At 41.9% G+C, this 18,482-nt stretch overlaps 1 protein-coding gene across 9 annotated transcripts in view; it reads left to right on the top strand.

The window, feature by feature from the left end:
* Positions 1-8,246, top strand: part of foxp1b (forkhead box P1b) — a 173,642-nt gene extending 165,396 nt beyond the window's left edge. For all 9 annotated transcript variants that reach the window (XM_080774872.1, XM_080774870.1, XM_080774871.1 and 6 more), the window contains one exon: positions 3,150-8,246. In XM_080774872.1, the coding sequence (XP_080630998.1) occupies positions 3,150-3,294 (145 nt within the window). In that variant the 3' untranslated portion in view covers positions 3,295-8,246. The remainder of the gene's footprint in view (positions 1-3,149) is intronic.
* Positions 8,247-18,482: the final 10,236 nt, after the last annotated feature.

Genomic DNA, 18,482 nt, shown 5'->3' with positions numbered 1-18,482 from the left:
TGGATGTGTGCGGTGAACAAAATAACTCCTTGAATTTCCATGCCCACCCAAAATGCCTCTAGAAATTACCCAAAAATATGTTGAAAAAGACACAGTGTCAAAAAAGGAGGACAATAAATAACCCATTCTGACCGGGAACCCGTTTTGGTGTTCAGCATCATGTTATGCTTTAGCTATTGAAAAATAGCAGATCTACAAGCTCATAGCGCGCCACCGAGTGGCGCGCTACGAGCTTGTAGGTCTGCTATTTTTGAAAAATCGAAGAACGACTGACATTTTTAGAATCTGATCTCAGGTCAGAATGGGTTAATCAGACCAGTGTGTTGTCCAGTGGAAACCTCGTATGAATCTGATCTCAGGTCAGAATGGGATAAAGAGAGAGGGATGATATTGGAGTGGTTGTACGTACAGTAGGGTCACGGCCAGCGTGGTGGAAGGCCTCCCTGTAAGCAGAGGAAACTCCACCTCTCAGTGGCTTCCAGTCGCCCTCTGTTATTCCAACAGCAAGTTTATAAACTCTCCTTTATTGCAGTTCAAAAATGTGTCCTGCCGTCTGACGCCAAATTGAATCCCACCACAATCACCACTTCCAATTTGTTAAAATATTTACAAAATGCCAGAACGCAAAAAGTGACAGAGCTGCTGTCGAAACACGAGCCGCAACACTTCTCTTTTTCCCCCCCAAAGAAGCCCTCCAAGCCGTCGAAAAGAAAAAACAACACAAAAGCATAATTAGTCTGGAAGACATGATCCAAGATCCTCGTGTTAGGAAAGTTGTGGTCGCCCTGGAAACCGCAGCTTCTCCCTGCCCCCCCCCCCCCCCCCCCCCCCCGTTCACTTGTTGTATAGGAGTGTCTGCTAAGTTGTTTGAAGCCTAAAATAATATGGCGCAGGCCGCATCGCTTCCAGATGTCGGGGCAGACCACCGATGTGCAGCGAGGAGGTGGGGGCTGGGGGGGCTCCTGAAATGTCTGAGCTAAAGGGGAAATTCTGCCTGAAAACAAAAAAAAGGGAAGGTGCAGTAATGAGCTCCTGGCCAAATGGAGGAAAGTGCCATCCCTAATCACTGTGAACATAGCTCTGAGCATGGCTGTGGAACAGGAAAGGCTGAGACAGGATGGGTGTGCTGGCCCAGGGGCAGCCTGTTTCTCCTCTCTGCCCCTCTGTCTATCTGCAGGCTGATGGAGCCCAAACTCTCTCTCTCTCTCTCTCTCGTGTGCTTTTCAACACTATGAGCATAAGCTTCACGCTAGTCCAAATCGTCTGTTTTCGTTTTCTTTTTAAAACAGTCTGCTTTGTTATATTTTTTCTGCACACTGCCGATTGTTAAATGGTGAACACTCGACATGGATGCAGGACAACTTCATGAAATGTACGACACTGTGTTACCTTTAACCCACTGCAACCGTTAACATAGCTTAGCCTATAGTCCACGTACCTTTGCAGATGGAATATCCTGTAAACTATAAGATATATGATTCACTCCCCCATTCAAACCTCTTAGGCTGTACCACATACAGTACATAGTTCTACAGACAAGTTGATAGCCTCCACTGTTGCACAGCCTGGTAAATGCAGTACGAGACATGTGTTTGCCACATGTGTCACGCTGCTGCACATGCAGCTTGACACAACACAGCTTTTTAACACCGCAAGGAAACAAGAGTGTTTCTCTTCAACAGCCAGATGAGAAGAGGTACCCAGAGAAGGCTAATTACAAGCAGTGTGGAATCAGCATGCAGTTCAATAGCATAATAATAACAATTTCATGTTTGCCCTGCAGCCAGGGAGTCAGACCTGAGGCGGTGGGACTTGTCGAGTTACTTTGATCTGAAAGCGATGGTAAAGCTGACTTTACTTTACCACGCCCCCCCCCTCCTCCTCCTCCTATTTCATAATTTACACCAAAATATGTCAGCTCATTAGCATAGGAGCATCGCTCTTTCCATCACAATTGTTGCAAATCACACACGACGTCCCGCCGTGAATAAATCAGACGCGCGGCTAGGCCCCCGCACGAGAGGACGTGCCAGTCGTCCCTTGTTGTTGTTGTAAATGAGCCCGGTGCCGCACGCTGACACTGCTCTGACTCCTCGCTACGGCACGCTGCTGGCACCGCAGGTTAGAGAACTGGAAGTCTCCTGCAGCTGCTCATAATGTTTGGTTTTTTTCCCTCCTTTCTGCCACAGCCGGGCCTTGTGCACCCGTCCCCCCGCCCCCCCACCCTCAACCCTGTGCGCTTTTATTCCCGCTCTCTTTCTGTAATGAGAAATTTGGCAGATCTCATCTCGCTTCTCTTTTCACCCGGTGCTGCTGAGGGGAGGGGAGGACTCATGTTTTTCCGCCTTGTTTACAAGTGACAGCGTTATTATTCTCATAAGGGCTCTGTTTCTTATCGCAGCGTTGTGCAGAGTTTGTGCACCGTTTTCCCTGCCAAGCGGCTTTTTCTCCCCCCATTATTGACACGCGCACTTGAAAATATGCATTAATTCTGGGAGTTTAAAAGCTGAGTACGTATGTACGCCCGGTGTCTGGTCGCTGTGTTTTTCTTTTTTTTTTTGTGCTTTTGCTTGAAGTTGATTAATGATAGAAGCGGGCTCGGGGTCGTCCTCTGGAGACCCGCCTCGCAGGTTGTGCATGTTAACGAGTAGGAAGGGGGAACACACAGCGCGCTGCTGATCCACCGCCACCAGGAGGCTGACAACGCTCTCCTCAGAGTCCATTCTCTCTTCGCCTCGTCTCACGTTGTTAATCTTCCTCATTTATCAATTCTAAGTGAATACCCCTGTTGTCGGTTGCCATGAAAAAAGAAAGAAAGAAAGAAAATGAGCCTGCAGGTTTCCCAGGATTGGAACACCTCAAAAGAAAAGGGTTGAAATGATCGTTCGGTGCCAGTTGAGGGCCCCGCCCCCGCTCAAGAGTTTCATTAAAGCTAGACATTTGTTTTTGTGCACGTTGCCCTCCTTCTCTTCCTTTATGCGCTGAATCAATACATGTCGTCTCGTGTCTTTTTGAATTGCTTCTTCATTTTTGTCTTCTTGGTGCAAAAGGTTTAACAAGGTTCAAGATTACAGTGAGATTACTGTAACAACGGTTCTTTTGTCAGGGTCTTGATTTTCCCCGTGCATGTTTTCTCCTCTCTCTCTCAGGCATCATCACATTAAGGAGGAACCACTGGACCCCGAAGACCACGAAGGGCCCCTCTCCCTGGTGACGACGGCCAATCACAGTCCAGACTTCGATCACCACAGAGATTACGATGTCGATGACCATGGTCACGATGACATGCTGTAAGGCTCGTTCACCCTCCCCCAATCTCCCCCGTCTCCTCTCTCTCTCTCTCTCTGCCCCCTGCCCCCAATCCCACTGCCCACCCCTGGCCTCAAAGGCAGAGACAGGCCCGGGTCACCTGGGAGACCGCGTACTACAGCTCCGCAGATAAACACTGAGCTCTCAAAATATCTCTGACTGACTTTTGTAGTGCCATTTACAATACATAGTGGAAAAACACACACACACACACAGAATATGAGAATATGTCCCAGTTTGGGCGCAATTCTTTTGGTTTTATTTCTACTTTTGATTTAAGTGAAATACAAAAAAAAAAAAAAACTAAAACATAAAAACAGACCAGACTTTATTTGTACTTTACGATGGATTGGATGGACCTGTTTGGTACGGGGGGAGGGGCCATGCCCCTGGTCAGCCTTGGAGAATGGACAGGGACCTTCACTGTGCAGCCAGAAAGGACTGCATGCAGCCTCAACCACACTGAGCACGGACGGACTGCAGAGGGGTCAACTCTCTTCCCTCCTCTCTCTCGTCACACACACACACACTCTCTCTCTCTCTCTCTCTCTCTCTCTCTCAGAGAGAGAGAGAGAGAGAGAATGACTGACATTTAATTTACACCGTGTGTGTGTGTGCATGTGCGAGCGAAAGTGAGCATGGACTTTTTTCGTTCACTGTCACTGCCTTCAACACTTTTCTTTTGGTTTGCTTCCAGCTAGGGTGGGAGGGATATTTGTGTCGTTTAGTTCTATTCTGGTGTGTTTTATTTCAGGGGGACGAGGGGTTACAAAATACCAACGTGTATGTCTTGTTGTTCATTGCTGTTGTCGATGTTGCTTTTTTTTTTCTTTCGTTATTGTTTATTATTTGTGTTTAAATTCGTTTAAACTGATCAGACCTCATGCCCATTGCTGTGGAGATTCTGTGGTCAGCACTTGATGATGAATGTTTGATTTCCTTTCATGTTGTTCCATGAATTACTTTGTTTCATATATATATATATATATGTATATATATATATATATATATATATATATATATATATATATATATATATATATATAACCTATACACGTGAAACAGAATGTCAAATACCAAGTAGTATTTTTCTGTCATTTATTCCACGTGCTTCAGAATATCACCTCCCCTGATGTGTAACCCCCCTTCCCCCCCCATCCCCACCCACCCCCGTCTCCCTCCAGCTCATGAAGTCCATTGGCGATGCACTACTCGTAATGAAGGCTCTCTCCACGCATCGATGAAGTTTAATTTAAGATGCGAATGAATGACAGAGAAATCATGCAGGTTATGATTTGTCCCTTATGAAATGATACTTTAAAAACAGCCCCTCGCGACAGACAGAGCGTGTTGAGCCGCAACAGAATTTCTGATCACTTCCGTGCTCCCGGTGATTGGGAGGGAGAATGAACATGTCAGGTGTGTGCACTGCAAAGATAATGTTTTAGACCAACTAATTGTGATTCCTGAACACAACTGTCATTGGGACTCAGACGTGTCCGCTTTTTAATGCTGTAATGTCATCCGTGGAGCCCATGCTTGAAGATAAACGTGCATTCCCTATATATTTCTTCTTTTTTTTTCACCGCATGTGTGACTAGTAGTTTTGAGTTTCAGTGAGGATTAATAATTACGCATCAGATATAATATTAATTTCCTTCATCTAGGGATAATCCCAAGACTTGCAATAAGACCTAAACATTGCACATTCCAGCATTTGACAGCCATGTTTAAGGGCCCAAACATGTATTATTATTATTATTATTATTATTATTATTACATGTAACATTGAAGAAATGTGGAGTGAGGGTCAATGCCACCGCAAACATTAAATAGTAGTAAAGTCAGCCCCAAAATTGAGTGGAATTCACAATAGAATAGATTATATGAAACCGAGTAGATTCATTTTTAAAAAATGAATCAATTTCTTCGAAGACTGCAACCAACCACTTTGCATTTTTTTCCTTTTAATTTATTGTTAATATTATTTCTATGTTTTACTTGGCATTTTTAGTTTTGTTGTGTCTAATATCTTGTTCTGTGACTACCAAAGATAAACTACAAAGTCAAGACAGTCGATGTTCTCATTTCCATGCAATAGCAAGGTATGGCCAAATAGTTCTCCTCCATGCTCTGATACAGGATATGAAGGGATCTATTATGGGAAGTATTAGTCTCAGCTGTCAAGTCAATGGCAGAATAGAATAGATTAGTGAAAATGTTCTTCAAACTGGTGTTTAAATCACATTTTGTTTTTACAAACCAAAGGAAGGGGGTGTCTTGAGCAGTACAACTGCAGTGACTTTGGCAGCGACCAAAACTGAAATGGGAGGTGCAGAGATAGTCTGACTAACATTATGACCAAATTAGGGGATCTTTGATTTCGTGCCAATACATGGAGAAAAAAGGGAGCTGGTGGTCAGGAACAGATTTCTGTGCAACATTAAGGGTCTGTAGATAATGTTGTGATGATGTTTCAGCAGAAGACGGTTACGCTTTGCAGGAGAACAATGTGAAAAGGATTCTATACTTCAACTGGACCACACAATGATTCAATGCTCTCTCTCTCTCTCTCTCTCTCTCTCTCTCTCTCTCTCTCTCTCTCTCTCTCTCATATTTTGTTTTGTTCTTTTTTTATCAATTTGTATGCTTTTCAAATGATTGTATGCCACTTTGTAGGGGTTCTGCTATCTCGATGGGACTCCACTGTTCTTTGTCAACATGGCAAGGCTTATGTGATTGTGTTTTAGTTTCTGTCAACGTAATACTTTTTTATATTAAAAAACACTCCTGTCAACTAAATAAGCTGGGTACAAGGTACTTCATGTTGTTCATTATTTTCGTTTTGTTTTCCCAACAAGTTTGCCATGAATTCTGTTATGAAAGCAATGGGCAATCTGTGGTTTCCAGAAGATGTATTTTAAAGTCCAGGCAGCTGTGGGATGGGTCAGAAACAGCTGGGATTGGGCCGTGAGAACAGGACCGGCAGCCTGTCCACAATCCCCTGACTGGTTTTGTCTTGGTTTTCACAAACAAGGGGCAAAAGAGCTGGTAGATTAGGACATTCTCAGCATGTGTAGCTTGACATTACTAAAGATAACAGCATGAGAAAAAACAACCTTTGTACGCATACCTCAGTTCAAACCTATAGGGAATGATTAAATTAAACGAGACGGGAAGAAAACAAACATTTCACTCAGTTGCACTTAGTTGTATGTCTTGCATGTGTAGTCTGAAATTGTAGAGAGAAAACATATTTAAAAATACAAAAAAAAATATGGAAATGAAATTAATTTGTTTATCTTGAGGGTTTCAATTTTTTTTCTTTTTTTTTTTTCCAAAGCCAATCCAAACCTCAGGCCTTTGTGTTCGTTAAGGATAGAAAGATATCTCACCCAGCTTTATGTGCCACTGTTCACTCAAGTCGGTCTACTCTCTGATGGTTGTTTTGAGGGCTTTCCTATAATAGGTTGTACATAATGTCAGCATCGTCCTTTTTTCTCCCCTGTCCTTTCGTTTACTTGTTTCTTTTCAAAGATCATGACGAAAATGAAAAAATACATTTTGTTGTTCTGTTTGCTTTCTCGCAACTGCTTTGTATTAACGATGAAATAGCTATGAGAAAACTGCTGTATGTATTGGAATAGCAAACTGTGCTGCAAATGTATTTTACTTAGTAAACCTTGCTTTAAAAAAAGTCATCCATGCAGACGTCTGGGCGAGCTGTGCTGGGGGCAGGCGTGGGGGGGGGGGGGGGGGATTATCCCCAATTCGGGATTTTAAACTGTAATATAGAATAAGACAGACTTTTCTCTGTTATTGACCGCATTTTGTACAGTTTTCATTTCCCTCTTTGTGTTAAAGCTGTTTTTTGATACTTCGTTTTGATGGTCCAACCACTGCCTTCTGTGGCCGTATGTTAGAGTTACTGCTCCAAGGGAAGGGCTGGTATATTTCCTCCCTGAGACCAAGAGATATCTTCTTGCATGACTAATTCCAGGGTCACAGTGATGGGGATTGTATGGTTAAAGTGGTCAGTAATAATATATGGGTGTATCAATCTAATGATATTTTATATGAAATTAATAGGAAAAAAAGAAGTAAAATATGCAGTGCCAAGATGTAAAGAATATATACTGTTTTTCTTTCATTTGGGGGTTTGTGTGTGTGTATGGGGGGTGGCGGGGGTTTGAGGAAATTTCATTCGCACTTACTCGTATCAAAGATACATGTACATGTCCCATTCATCCTTGTCATTGTGACACCACAGGTCAAATACACACCACATTTAGAATTTGGGCATCAAAATATCTATATTTTTATCTCCACTAGTTTGAAGTTGGATTATTTTTAAAAATGACTAAAACGAAGCACACAGCAGGTATAGACAACTTAAGTCGAGCGCAGGTTAAGGGATCACATGCATTGACTCCGTACTAAGTGTAGATGCCAAAAATGGCTTTTCAGTTGACATCGCGACCACAGGCTCTGTGGCATCACGATTCTCAGACATGACACCCCCACCAACCGACTCAACCAACATGTTTACTATATGGTTTCATCCATCACCACAATCAACCCCACTGTCAGCCACAAACCATTCCTTCCTTCTGTCACTCACATCGCCTGCGAGATTGGTTCGTTTTCCTGTTTCACAGACAGAGGTGGCAAGTCCACAAGTGGTGCTCTCATCCCAGCCTTTAGGTCAAGCTAAACTCTTTGTTGACCAATGTTCTGTAGACTCTTTTCACCATCTTTTTCTTTGTCCTGTTTTTGGTTTATAGAGAGAGAAATACTGCTCATCACTTCTGTGGGTCTGTAACTCCATCGTTCCGCATCTGTCTGATTGCAGACCACTCTGTTGTAGTCAGTGGCGATGGCTGACGTGAGCATTCTATACATGCAATAAAATGCTGGTTGTTCAGATTCTTTCCCCACCGAGTCTATCGTCATCTGTTTTTAGAGGCAGTAACTTGCAGACAAAAGCACACTCTAAGCAAGTCAGATGAGGAATGCTACGTTTTCCTAAACGGACTCAAAGGTCCTTGACTTATATCTGTGAAATAAGCTATAAATACATGGGTGCCTCAACTTCACCTCAGTGTAAACAATCATTACCAGCGCAATCAAACTGTTTATTGCCTCAAAATGCATGTTAAACTCCGCAATTTCCGCAATTTCCATTTCCGCAATTACCATTTCTACAATTTCCGCAATTTCCACAATTTTCCCGCAATTTCCATTTCCGCAATTTCCGCAATTACCATTTCTACAATTTTCGCAATTTCCACAATTTGACAAAAACGATGGGTTATTTTGGACCGTGGGCTATAGCCCATATCGTACGGCATACTATAGCGCGCCATTTTTCATCATTTTTGAGGATTTGAAAAAAAATACGCAATTTCCGCAATTTCGCAATTTCAATTTCCGCAATTTCCATTTCCACAATTTCCGCAATTCTGCAATTTCCGCAATTATGTATGGATTGGGTATTTAGAGTTTCTCTATAGTATTATGTTGATATTGTAATGTTTTTAGGAGGTAAACTGTAGGAATAGTTCAAGATTCACTGTTTGTCATCTCCTGCAGAACTCCATAGCCCACTATCATGCCAGTTTCAACGTTAAATTATCTTGCAATTAAAAAGAGACAGTTAAACTGTCTTTTTCCTAACAGCAATTTAGGTAACTGCGTTTGATAAGCTATAAATTGCAAATGCATTAAAAATCCAGAAATATTAGCGATATAGATTTCTTGATGGGAACTAATGCTGATGACCAAGTCTTGCATTTTTATGACAGAGGCACAGGTCATGTTGGCCACTAAACAGGAGACAGGGATCAACTCTAAGCACTTTTAATCTTGTGAAACAAGCAATTACAAATACTTGCATTGATTCGTTAAAAAGCTTTGGGTGACATAAATCGTTTCTCCCTCAGCTTATTGCACCAATACATAAATGTCACGTTTATTATTAATTAAGAGCTTTGAAAGACAAGATTTAATGGGGACAATTTCAAATTGTGACCAATCTTTTTAGCAGGCAGTACATTCCCCATGCAGCGTGTGAGATTATGCATCTCGGTGTTGTTTTCACCATGCCTACTGTATGACTATGACCATAAGCTGCAGGAAACAACAATGAGTGTTTTGACTTCATATGAAACGTGTTCATTTGGGTGGACGCTGTTTTCAGTATGAATCAATTTATTGTCTCATTCTCTTCCATGCTGATCGAAGGCCGGGGCTGGCAACTGTTTTCGCCACACTATACTTTTATTTCACCTTTATTTAACCAGTAAAATCACATTGAGACTGCGTCTCTTTTACAAGTGGGAACTGGCCAAGAGGCAGAAATAAAAATTACAGGGCACGGTGGCACAGTTGGTAGTGCTGTTGCCTCACAGCTAGAAGGTCCTGGGTTCGATTCCCGCTCGGGGCACTGTGGGTGCTGGCGGCGTGTTTCCTCCTCCGTGTCATCAGTGCCCATACCCGAAGGCGGGGTTGGCTGAAAGGGCCTTTCTGTGTGGAGTTTGCATGTTCTCCCCGTGTCCCCTAGGGTAGGTACCCTCACAAAAACATGCAGTAATCCTGGTCTCTAAACTGCCTCCCCCTGGCCAGCCGGGGCGCCTGATGGAGGGGAAAGGAACTGGTTGGAATAACGTGTTCCTTCCACGCGCTACGTCCAACCAGGGAAACTCCCCCCTGTCAGGTGTAAAGGAGCAACTTGGACACTCAGGCATGAAGGGAGCATGAGTTAAGTCCCTTGCTCTCCCCTTGTCCCCCATATATGGGGACTAGGTTGGTGGAGGGTGTGTAGAGCCCAGGATCACAGTAGATGATTGGCACAGGGGTGAAAAATGGGTTACAAAATCGTGGGATAAAAAATATATTATTAAAAAAAGAAATAAAAATTACACTTCAATACAACATCATCAAAGTTACATTTTGAACCAGCAAATACAACATCCGTAATACACCTTAAAATACCTATACATAAATACATGTATGTGTGTGTTTGTGTTTGTGTGTGACCAGGCATCATTGGTGTGAAACCTTGCAGTTTACACACACACTCCCAGCCAGAGCAGAATCTGAAATTTGTATGCTGCAAAATACTTAAAAAAAAATATATATATTACTCCTACAGATTTTGTCCAAACATCACACTAATCATTACACATTATCTCTATAGTCATGTGATCAAGACATATATGTATAAATTAGTTATTCATTTTCCAGATCCCCTGATCCATGTGGCTATGACTGCCCTGGGTAGGACACAGGATAATTATATATATAATATATTTATATTTTTTCGTTTCAGATACCTTACATATTCTGTATACATTTGCAGTGAGAGACTTGATTCACCTATGATTGACCTTCAATTTTGGATTAAATCTGATTGGGAAATAGCAGTCATTAGTTTGTCCCTCAGATATATTAATGGGATAATGGACCAACATAGACACAGTATATCCATCTATCTTCCATCTATCTTTGTCTACTCTATATAATCTGAATAGCCAGAATAGGCTCTCATTTCTTCTACCCCTTGGATTGTGAGAACAATCAACTGGAAATCTGCTGTTCACTTTATTCTAATTAAAGTGTGGCACAGCAGCATCTATCCACACACACAAGAGCTCGACTCAAATAGTCAAAGCTGGCACACTCCCAATATTACAAGCAAGGCAATTAGCAGCCTTGCAGTATTTGCTATTCATGGTTTGATGTAAAAAATTGTTTATTAAGATGGGCTGCAGGCGCTGGTGTGCAATAGACCTGCTTGTAATTAGATTCCAATTATTTGTCTGTTTCTGATATTGTAAACTGGCACTTACCACATCAGTTAAATTGACACACTGCACTGCTTGGTTTACTCTGTAATTAAAACGTGTTCTGTTAATTAGATGATGACCACTTTATTCCAGGGCTCTTGTGTTTGGGCTTCTCGGCAGTGCACTGTTTGGATCATGAGTTGCCAGACGCTTCCCTAATCAGCCCTTGTTTTGTTTCAATTACCACCTGCTGTTCAAAAGGCATGCCTCGGTGCATGCATGCCCGCCCCTCTAAACAAGACAGGGCCTGCATGCTAGCAGCACTAGCACTAACATTATATGCACATTAATACACAGCTGGGCCTGGGCCCACTTTTTTGTCTAGATATTAGGCACAGCTATAGGTTTCAAAGACAGTCTGAGCAATTAACTGGTAACTTGGAAGAGCAGGACTGATTCAAGTGTACTAATTAGTCATTTTTGTGAGTAGCCAGTGGTAAGTACTCTCATTGAGTTTGTATCATCTTTCGCTACAGTAGAAACTATAGTGATGTTTCTCAACGGGGACTGACATGATATCTGACTGACCATGATACTGACATGGTCAGTATCATGGTCAGTATCATGATACTGACCATGATACTGACATGGTCAGTATCATGATACTGACCATGATACTGACATGGTCAGTATCATGATACTGACCATGATACTGACATGGTCAGTATCATGGTCAGACATCCCTGACATCCCTGTCACAGGGATCTCAGGCCCAGTCACAGCCATTTCACAGGGATGTCAGGCCCTGTCACATTCCTGTGACATGGTACCATGGTAAGATGACAGGGCCTGTGACAGTGCTGGTAACATGGTACCAGATGACAGGGCTGGTAACATGGTACCATGGTAACATGACAGCTAGGACCTGTGACAGCTGACAGGGCCATGCCAGCCATGTCATTCAGTGCTGTGAGAGGAGCCTGATATGACAGGGCCCAAACATAATACAACAATTCTATACCAGTAAGACGCCCTGACTGGACGAGAGTCGCGTGCACGCATCCGCCTGGGTGACGGCAGACTGCTGGGAGAGCACTGGCGCTTTGGCAAATTGGCATGGGGGGTCAGATCAACATATGGAATGAATTCTCCATATACAGGTATATGGCCATACCCAGCTAACATGTCCATCTGGGCCCAATTGGGTTTTGACATGGGCTATGGGCATGGGTTCCAAGTGGGCCGTGCACCCAGTTTTCACAAAGGGCCCACCCGTGTTAGCCCATATGGGCTTACGTGGGTTTCTAACTGGATCTTAGGTGGTATCCAAATGGGCCATTTTATTTCAGAACCATGTGTGCATGTCTGCCTGTGTTTGCCTATATGGGTTTGAACTGGGATCTGATTGGGCCTTAAGTGGGTACCAGCTGGGCGAATTATATGTGACCCATGTAGGCCACACTTGTGTCCACCCTCATTGTCTTCCGTCCTGTTTCTGTTGTCCCCTGCTGTCGATTGTTCATTCCTACGGATAGGATGCAGTGCGCCACATTGGCGGTGTTTCCAGTTTTCTGTAGTAGTTTCTTCAAGTGTTCAAACTTTATGACTGGATAGCACTCGATCTGTAGAGTCCTACATTACTATCTCCTACGATCAAGGGTTAGGGTTAGGGTACTGTAGCATGCTGTTTTTCATCATTTTTGAGGACGAAAATCACTCCGACACCATGGACTGTAGCCCATGGTCTGGAAGTGATTTTGTCTTTTTTCAAATCCTCGTTTTTCATCGTTTTTGACCATGGATTATAGCCGGTTTAGGGTTAGGTTCCACGGGCTAATAAAGTGTAAATTCAGGGGTCCTTGACAAGAAAAGGTTTGGGAACCACTGTTGTAGAGGGTCTATAGAATAGAGAGATGTTGATAGTATTAAGTTAGTGACTTTCTACAAGCTCTTCGACAACTCATGTTCCTTGCTACTTTGGACTTTGTGCATTCTCCTGCTTTGGTGAAATTCTATTTAAGTTATTATTCGGCTAGGGGCACGGTGGCACAGTTGGTAGTGCTGTCGCCTCACAGCTAGAAGTTCCTGGGTTCGATTCCCGCTGGGGACGCTGTGGGCACTGGCGGCGTGTTCCCTCCTCCGCGTCATCAGTGCCCATACCCAAGGCGGGGGTTGGCGATAGGGCCTTTCTGTGTGGAGTTTGCATGTTCTCCCCGTGTCCCCTAGGGTAGATACCCTCACAAAAACATGCCGTAATCCTGGTCTCTAAAACTACCTCCCCCTGGCCAGCCTGATGGAGGGGAAAGGAACTGGTCGGAATAATGTGTCCGTTCCACGCGCTACGTCCGGCCGGGGAAATTCCCCTCTGTCAGGTGAAAAGAAGCAGCTTGAACTCCTCATGCATAGAAGGAGGCATGAGGTCAGTCCGCTGCCAAGTGTAGCGCCCAGGATTACATTAGATAATTGGCACTGGGTGAAAAGAAAACTGGGTTACAAAATCGTGGGATCAAAATTTAAGATTTTTTTTTTTTTTTCGGCTCTTGTAGCTTGTACCTCAGTTTAATAGTGAATAAATACACTTTGGTTCACGTTTATCTACATCTCCTTGTCTGTGTTCTGCATTTGTCGACCGTGACAACATGGGCCAGTCAGGAGTTTAAAATAAAATGTGAGTTAATAAATCAATATATTATGTAACCCAGGAGGGGGAAACATGTTTCCCACCAGAGTCCAGTTTAAGTGTAGAAAAATCGAATCCATTCTTAACCCAAATTGAAGGACATATGTTATATGAATATTTACTTTTGAGTGGTGCAGCCATTTCATTGCGCTGAGCACCACTCAGTTCAAACAGGTCTGATTTTTCTAAAGCGGCTGCTGTTCTAATAATTTTCGTTATTGTTTTGGCCAAGACATTTTGCCACACAGAAATCAGCATTGATGTTACGTATTGTGCAATTAGAACCTCCATGTTTTATGTAAAAAGTATATATGATATAACATTATTGATATCTCTAACACTATTGTACAAATGCACAATTCTATTTTACTGAATGTAATTTTGGTCTAGTGTTTTCATGGTCTCTGATTCTGCCATACCAGTCCTCATTTTCCAGTGACTGTCTGCGAGGCAGTTTATTCCCTTCAAAAAAAAAAAGCTATCATTTAAACATGTCATGGGTAGTGTTTACCTGCAGTGAACCTTGATTGAGGAAGCCTGTGACTTTACACTGATGCTCTCCTAATCTGTATGACTGGCATGCTAATTTCTCTGACGCTGCCATTCAAAACACAAACATGAAATGTTGGTTTTAGAACTGGGGGACCTGGTAGAGTGAATTTCAAGTACTTATTCAAATATTTCATTAAAATGTAAATTTTGTACAATGCTGTACGTCTAGCTGTGCACAAGGCATGACTTAAGAAGTTATGAAGTTATAACAGCATTTCCCTCTCTGATGCCAATTAACTAGGGAATGTGATGTTCTCTTACCTTGTTTTATCTCCACATAACAGCATGCCAACAAATACGTCAAATGCAACAGGACTTTCAGGGAGATGTATTGACTGAAGGGGGGGAAAAGAAAGAAAGCCAAACATGAATGCTCCTGGAGACTAATCAATTCTCTTATCTTCACAAATTGCAAATTAAGTGATTAAAATGGAGGTTATGCAAAATAAACTACTGAATCTGAATCCCCCACCCTACACATATGGACGTATAGGCTTTATTTCTGTGCATGTCAACCCAGATTCACTGCTACACATGCTGGACTGTAGTATAGCCTATATTCCCACATGAATACTGTGAAGAAACTATATTTTAGGGGTGCAACAGGTAATCAAACTAATTGATTTAATCTATTATAAAAATCACACCCGTGTGAAGTGAGGGACGCTAATATATTAAAGTCTAACTCATGTTGATTAGGTGATGTGATGTAAAACAAACTGTGCAAACACAAACATTAAACGCCATTAACAATAAAGAGACAATATGACGGAATGAGGCACATTATGACGTAAGTTTTCCCTTCATTGTCAATGGCGTTTACAAAACAAACATACTGTATAACTAAAGACAAACATTAAACCTGTATGTAGGAGGGGCTAGTGCCCCTCAAAAATGTGTTTCTATATGTATTTCATGTATTTATTTGAATAGAGTAGCGTGAATTGAATTGACTATGAAGTCCAACAGAGCAGCAACAGTTGAACAGATTTCATCCTATTATCCTATTAAAATAGTGGAAATAGCTGTTATATACATCATGTCTCATGGCCAGTATACAACGGGGCTTAGGTTTTTAACCCATTCTGACCTGAGATCAGATTCATACGAGGTTTCCACTGGACACACACTGGGTCTGATCAACCCATTCTGACCTGAGATCAGATTCTGAAAATGTCAGTCGTTCTTCGATTTTTCAAAAATAGCAGACCTACAAGCTCGTAGCGACTCGGTGGCGCGCTACGAGCTTGTAGATCTGCTATTTTTCAATAGCTAAAGCATAACATGATGCTGACACCAAAAGGGGTTCCCGTTCAGAATGGGTTAATCAGACTATTCAATTTAACCAACTTAATCAAACAGAAATTTGCTTCTTGATTATTCGATTAATTAAAACTAAAACTAAACTAAACGATAACGTAATCGTTAATAATAATCTACAATATCGTAGATTTTTTTTTTACCAGAAGTTTTGAAGGCTTATTTGTATATACTGTATTACATTTCTATATAATACCCTGAAAATCATGCTCCCAGTCTCTCTCTATCTGTGTCATTCTGTTCAGGATGAAAGCCAGTGGATAATACATAACGTTGTTGACCGTAAGCAGGTTCAACTGGTCTTAAACTCTTGTTGCATGTTTCCTTGCATTCGATCAAATGTTTAGACTTGTGAATGTAAAAACAGAGAGAGAGACAGACAGAGACAGACAGACAGACAGACAGACAGACAGACAGACAGACAGACAGACAGACAGACAGACAGACAGAGAGACCTCTGGGATTGTATCACTCTCGGTTCATCACTCTCACCTTTTATTTCTTTATTTATTCTCTCATTTTTAACTTGCAGGGGGAAGACAAAATGGTTGCAGGTGGTGATGAAAATAAGAGCCATCCATCATTATTTATTAGGCATGAAAAAGATACACAATAATGTAATTTAATCTCTCAGCAGACAATTATTTCCACATATTGATAATGCAATGCGAAAAGTGCCATGAATCCTAATATGATGTTTGCTTTTATTGGTGTATGATACAAGCAGAACAAATAATGTCATTGTATCAGAAAGAAAATGTAATTATTTGCACATGCTAACATTATAATACCAATCTGCTGGGGACAATGGTATCATATTATTTTGCTGAGCTTAACTAGTTACAATTTGCATTAAGTTATTATGTCTGGCTGCAATAAAGACACCTCTCTCCCTCTGGTTTGTGCATTTCTCAGTGTCTTATTACACTCCTCGTCCCTCTGAAATCCTTTTTGGGAATATTTCACATCGTGATGCTCTCTGTTTTCGTGTGTAAAAAACGTTTAGATTGAGTATAATTCTAAACTGTAGTGAAACAGGATGTTTCTTTGTTCTAAACGTATGTCCTATATTCACCCATTATTCTGTATCTTCCCAACCCATCAGAAACGACTAAAATGTAGTGGGAAACTTTCATCTAGCCAGCTTGAGATTAAACCATTCCCCAGAAAAACAGACAATGCAAATAGAACCAGAGACAAAACAAAACAAAAAAACACCATTAAAAAGTAAAATGCTTTAATTATTTGCATAAAGGTGGACTGATTTGGTTATTCACAATCTCATGGTGATTAACATTAATGAAGGAGAGGCTTGATGCACTGACTGTCAGGCTGCATCAGACCAGCCCTGTAACCTCCTCTATGTTTTGCATAGCATGGCATTCACGCCATGGTGAACTAATGACCAAGCAAGCCCATGTAAAATTAGATCATGCATCTACAGAAGTGTCTTTCTGACATTATGAAAATGTTTTATTGATGACTCATTATAAGCAGTCCAGCGGTGAGGTGAGTTTGATCCACCCAGAAGATGCAAAGTGTAATAATAATAATGCCTGCTTAATTATTAATATCCAGAACCTAATCCATCTCGGCAGAGGATATGTACATATTTTAGTGTCTCATTTGAATTTTTGCAACAAACACACCTAAAAACCATTAGACAGCCATAGTAATGACTTGTTTAAATGGGAGGATTTTTAAGAATTAATGTGTTATCACCACTGTGTGGGCCTTTCCTGACAGAGGTGTTCATGTTTTTTTTTTTCAGTTCCGTTTCAGTTTTCATCGCTTCTGCAGTAGGCCTACCAAAAAGATAGCGTAGCCTAGCACTAGCATGTCCCTGTAGAGAGGCGAGCAGAGCACATACTGTGTAAAGGCGTCCTTTTCCACCGGAGGCTAGAGGAGTGTTTGCAAGTCATTAGTGGTTTGTAAATGATATTTGGTCCCTGGTGACATATCATCTGAAATGGCTTCCTAATAATAACACCCACTGATAATAAAATAAGAGGACACTCGTGTTGTGATTATGCCTTTTCGTAAATTTCATTTCAAAGGAATTGCACAAACATGTGAATTTGATATGAATGGGTGCTCAATATGTCAATATGAATTGCACTCTTCAAATAGCAAACGTTAAGTATTCCCTGCAGTTTACGCCTGAGCCCTGGTTTCTTTTTTGGGGTGATCCTGCAAACGATACCTTTGCATTACACGATTCTGAAGTTCAAATTGACTTTTCACTCTTCTATGGTGGCAAAGGCAAGCTTACATCTCACATTTCATTCACACTTTTTCCATTGCTCAGAGTGAAACGTATCTGTTGTGAGCTTTGTTGTGCACTGAGATAAAAAGCTGATATTTTTTTCTCAGCTTATTACACTGTACCATAAATGCGAAAAGCTGTTCATTTGAACTGTCACCTTCCTTAATGACTCCTGAAAAATACCCTTTCTTCCTGCAGTGTGTTTCCTGTTCCCCCCAGCACAATGGAGAGAAAAATTGGCACAGGGTACAGTGTGTCTGGTGAATGAGGGAGCCTTAGCACTGTTTTAAGACCATTTGCCATGTATTTCACGAAACGAACCAGCGGCTCGGAGATCAATAGGCCCTGTGGTGAATGCGAACAACGCGACTGAGTCCTTATCTGGACCCTGCTGCCAATCTGTGGCAAGCGAAGCTTGCACCTTCCCTGGATACACCAATGGTCTTTGAAATTAAAGTTGACGCCCGTAATCCAGGGAAATGGTCCCTCTACTCTCGCTTAACACCGGTTTAGTTTCACCCCAGCTGATGATAAAGCTTGACAGAAATACAGAGCACTATCTCCTCAC

The sequence above is a fragment of the Protomyctophum bolini genome (assembly GCF_963924005.1).
Source record: "Protomyctophum bolini genome assembly, chromosome: 2".
In the NCBI taxonomy this organism is placed as follows: Eukaryota; Metazoa; Chordata; class Actinopteri; order Myctophiformes; family Myctophidae; genus Protomyctophum; species Protomyctophum bolini.
The sequence above is the reverse complement of the archived record's forward strand: the minus strand, read 5'-3'. Positions and strand labels throughout refer to the sequence as shown.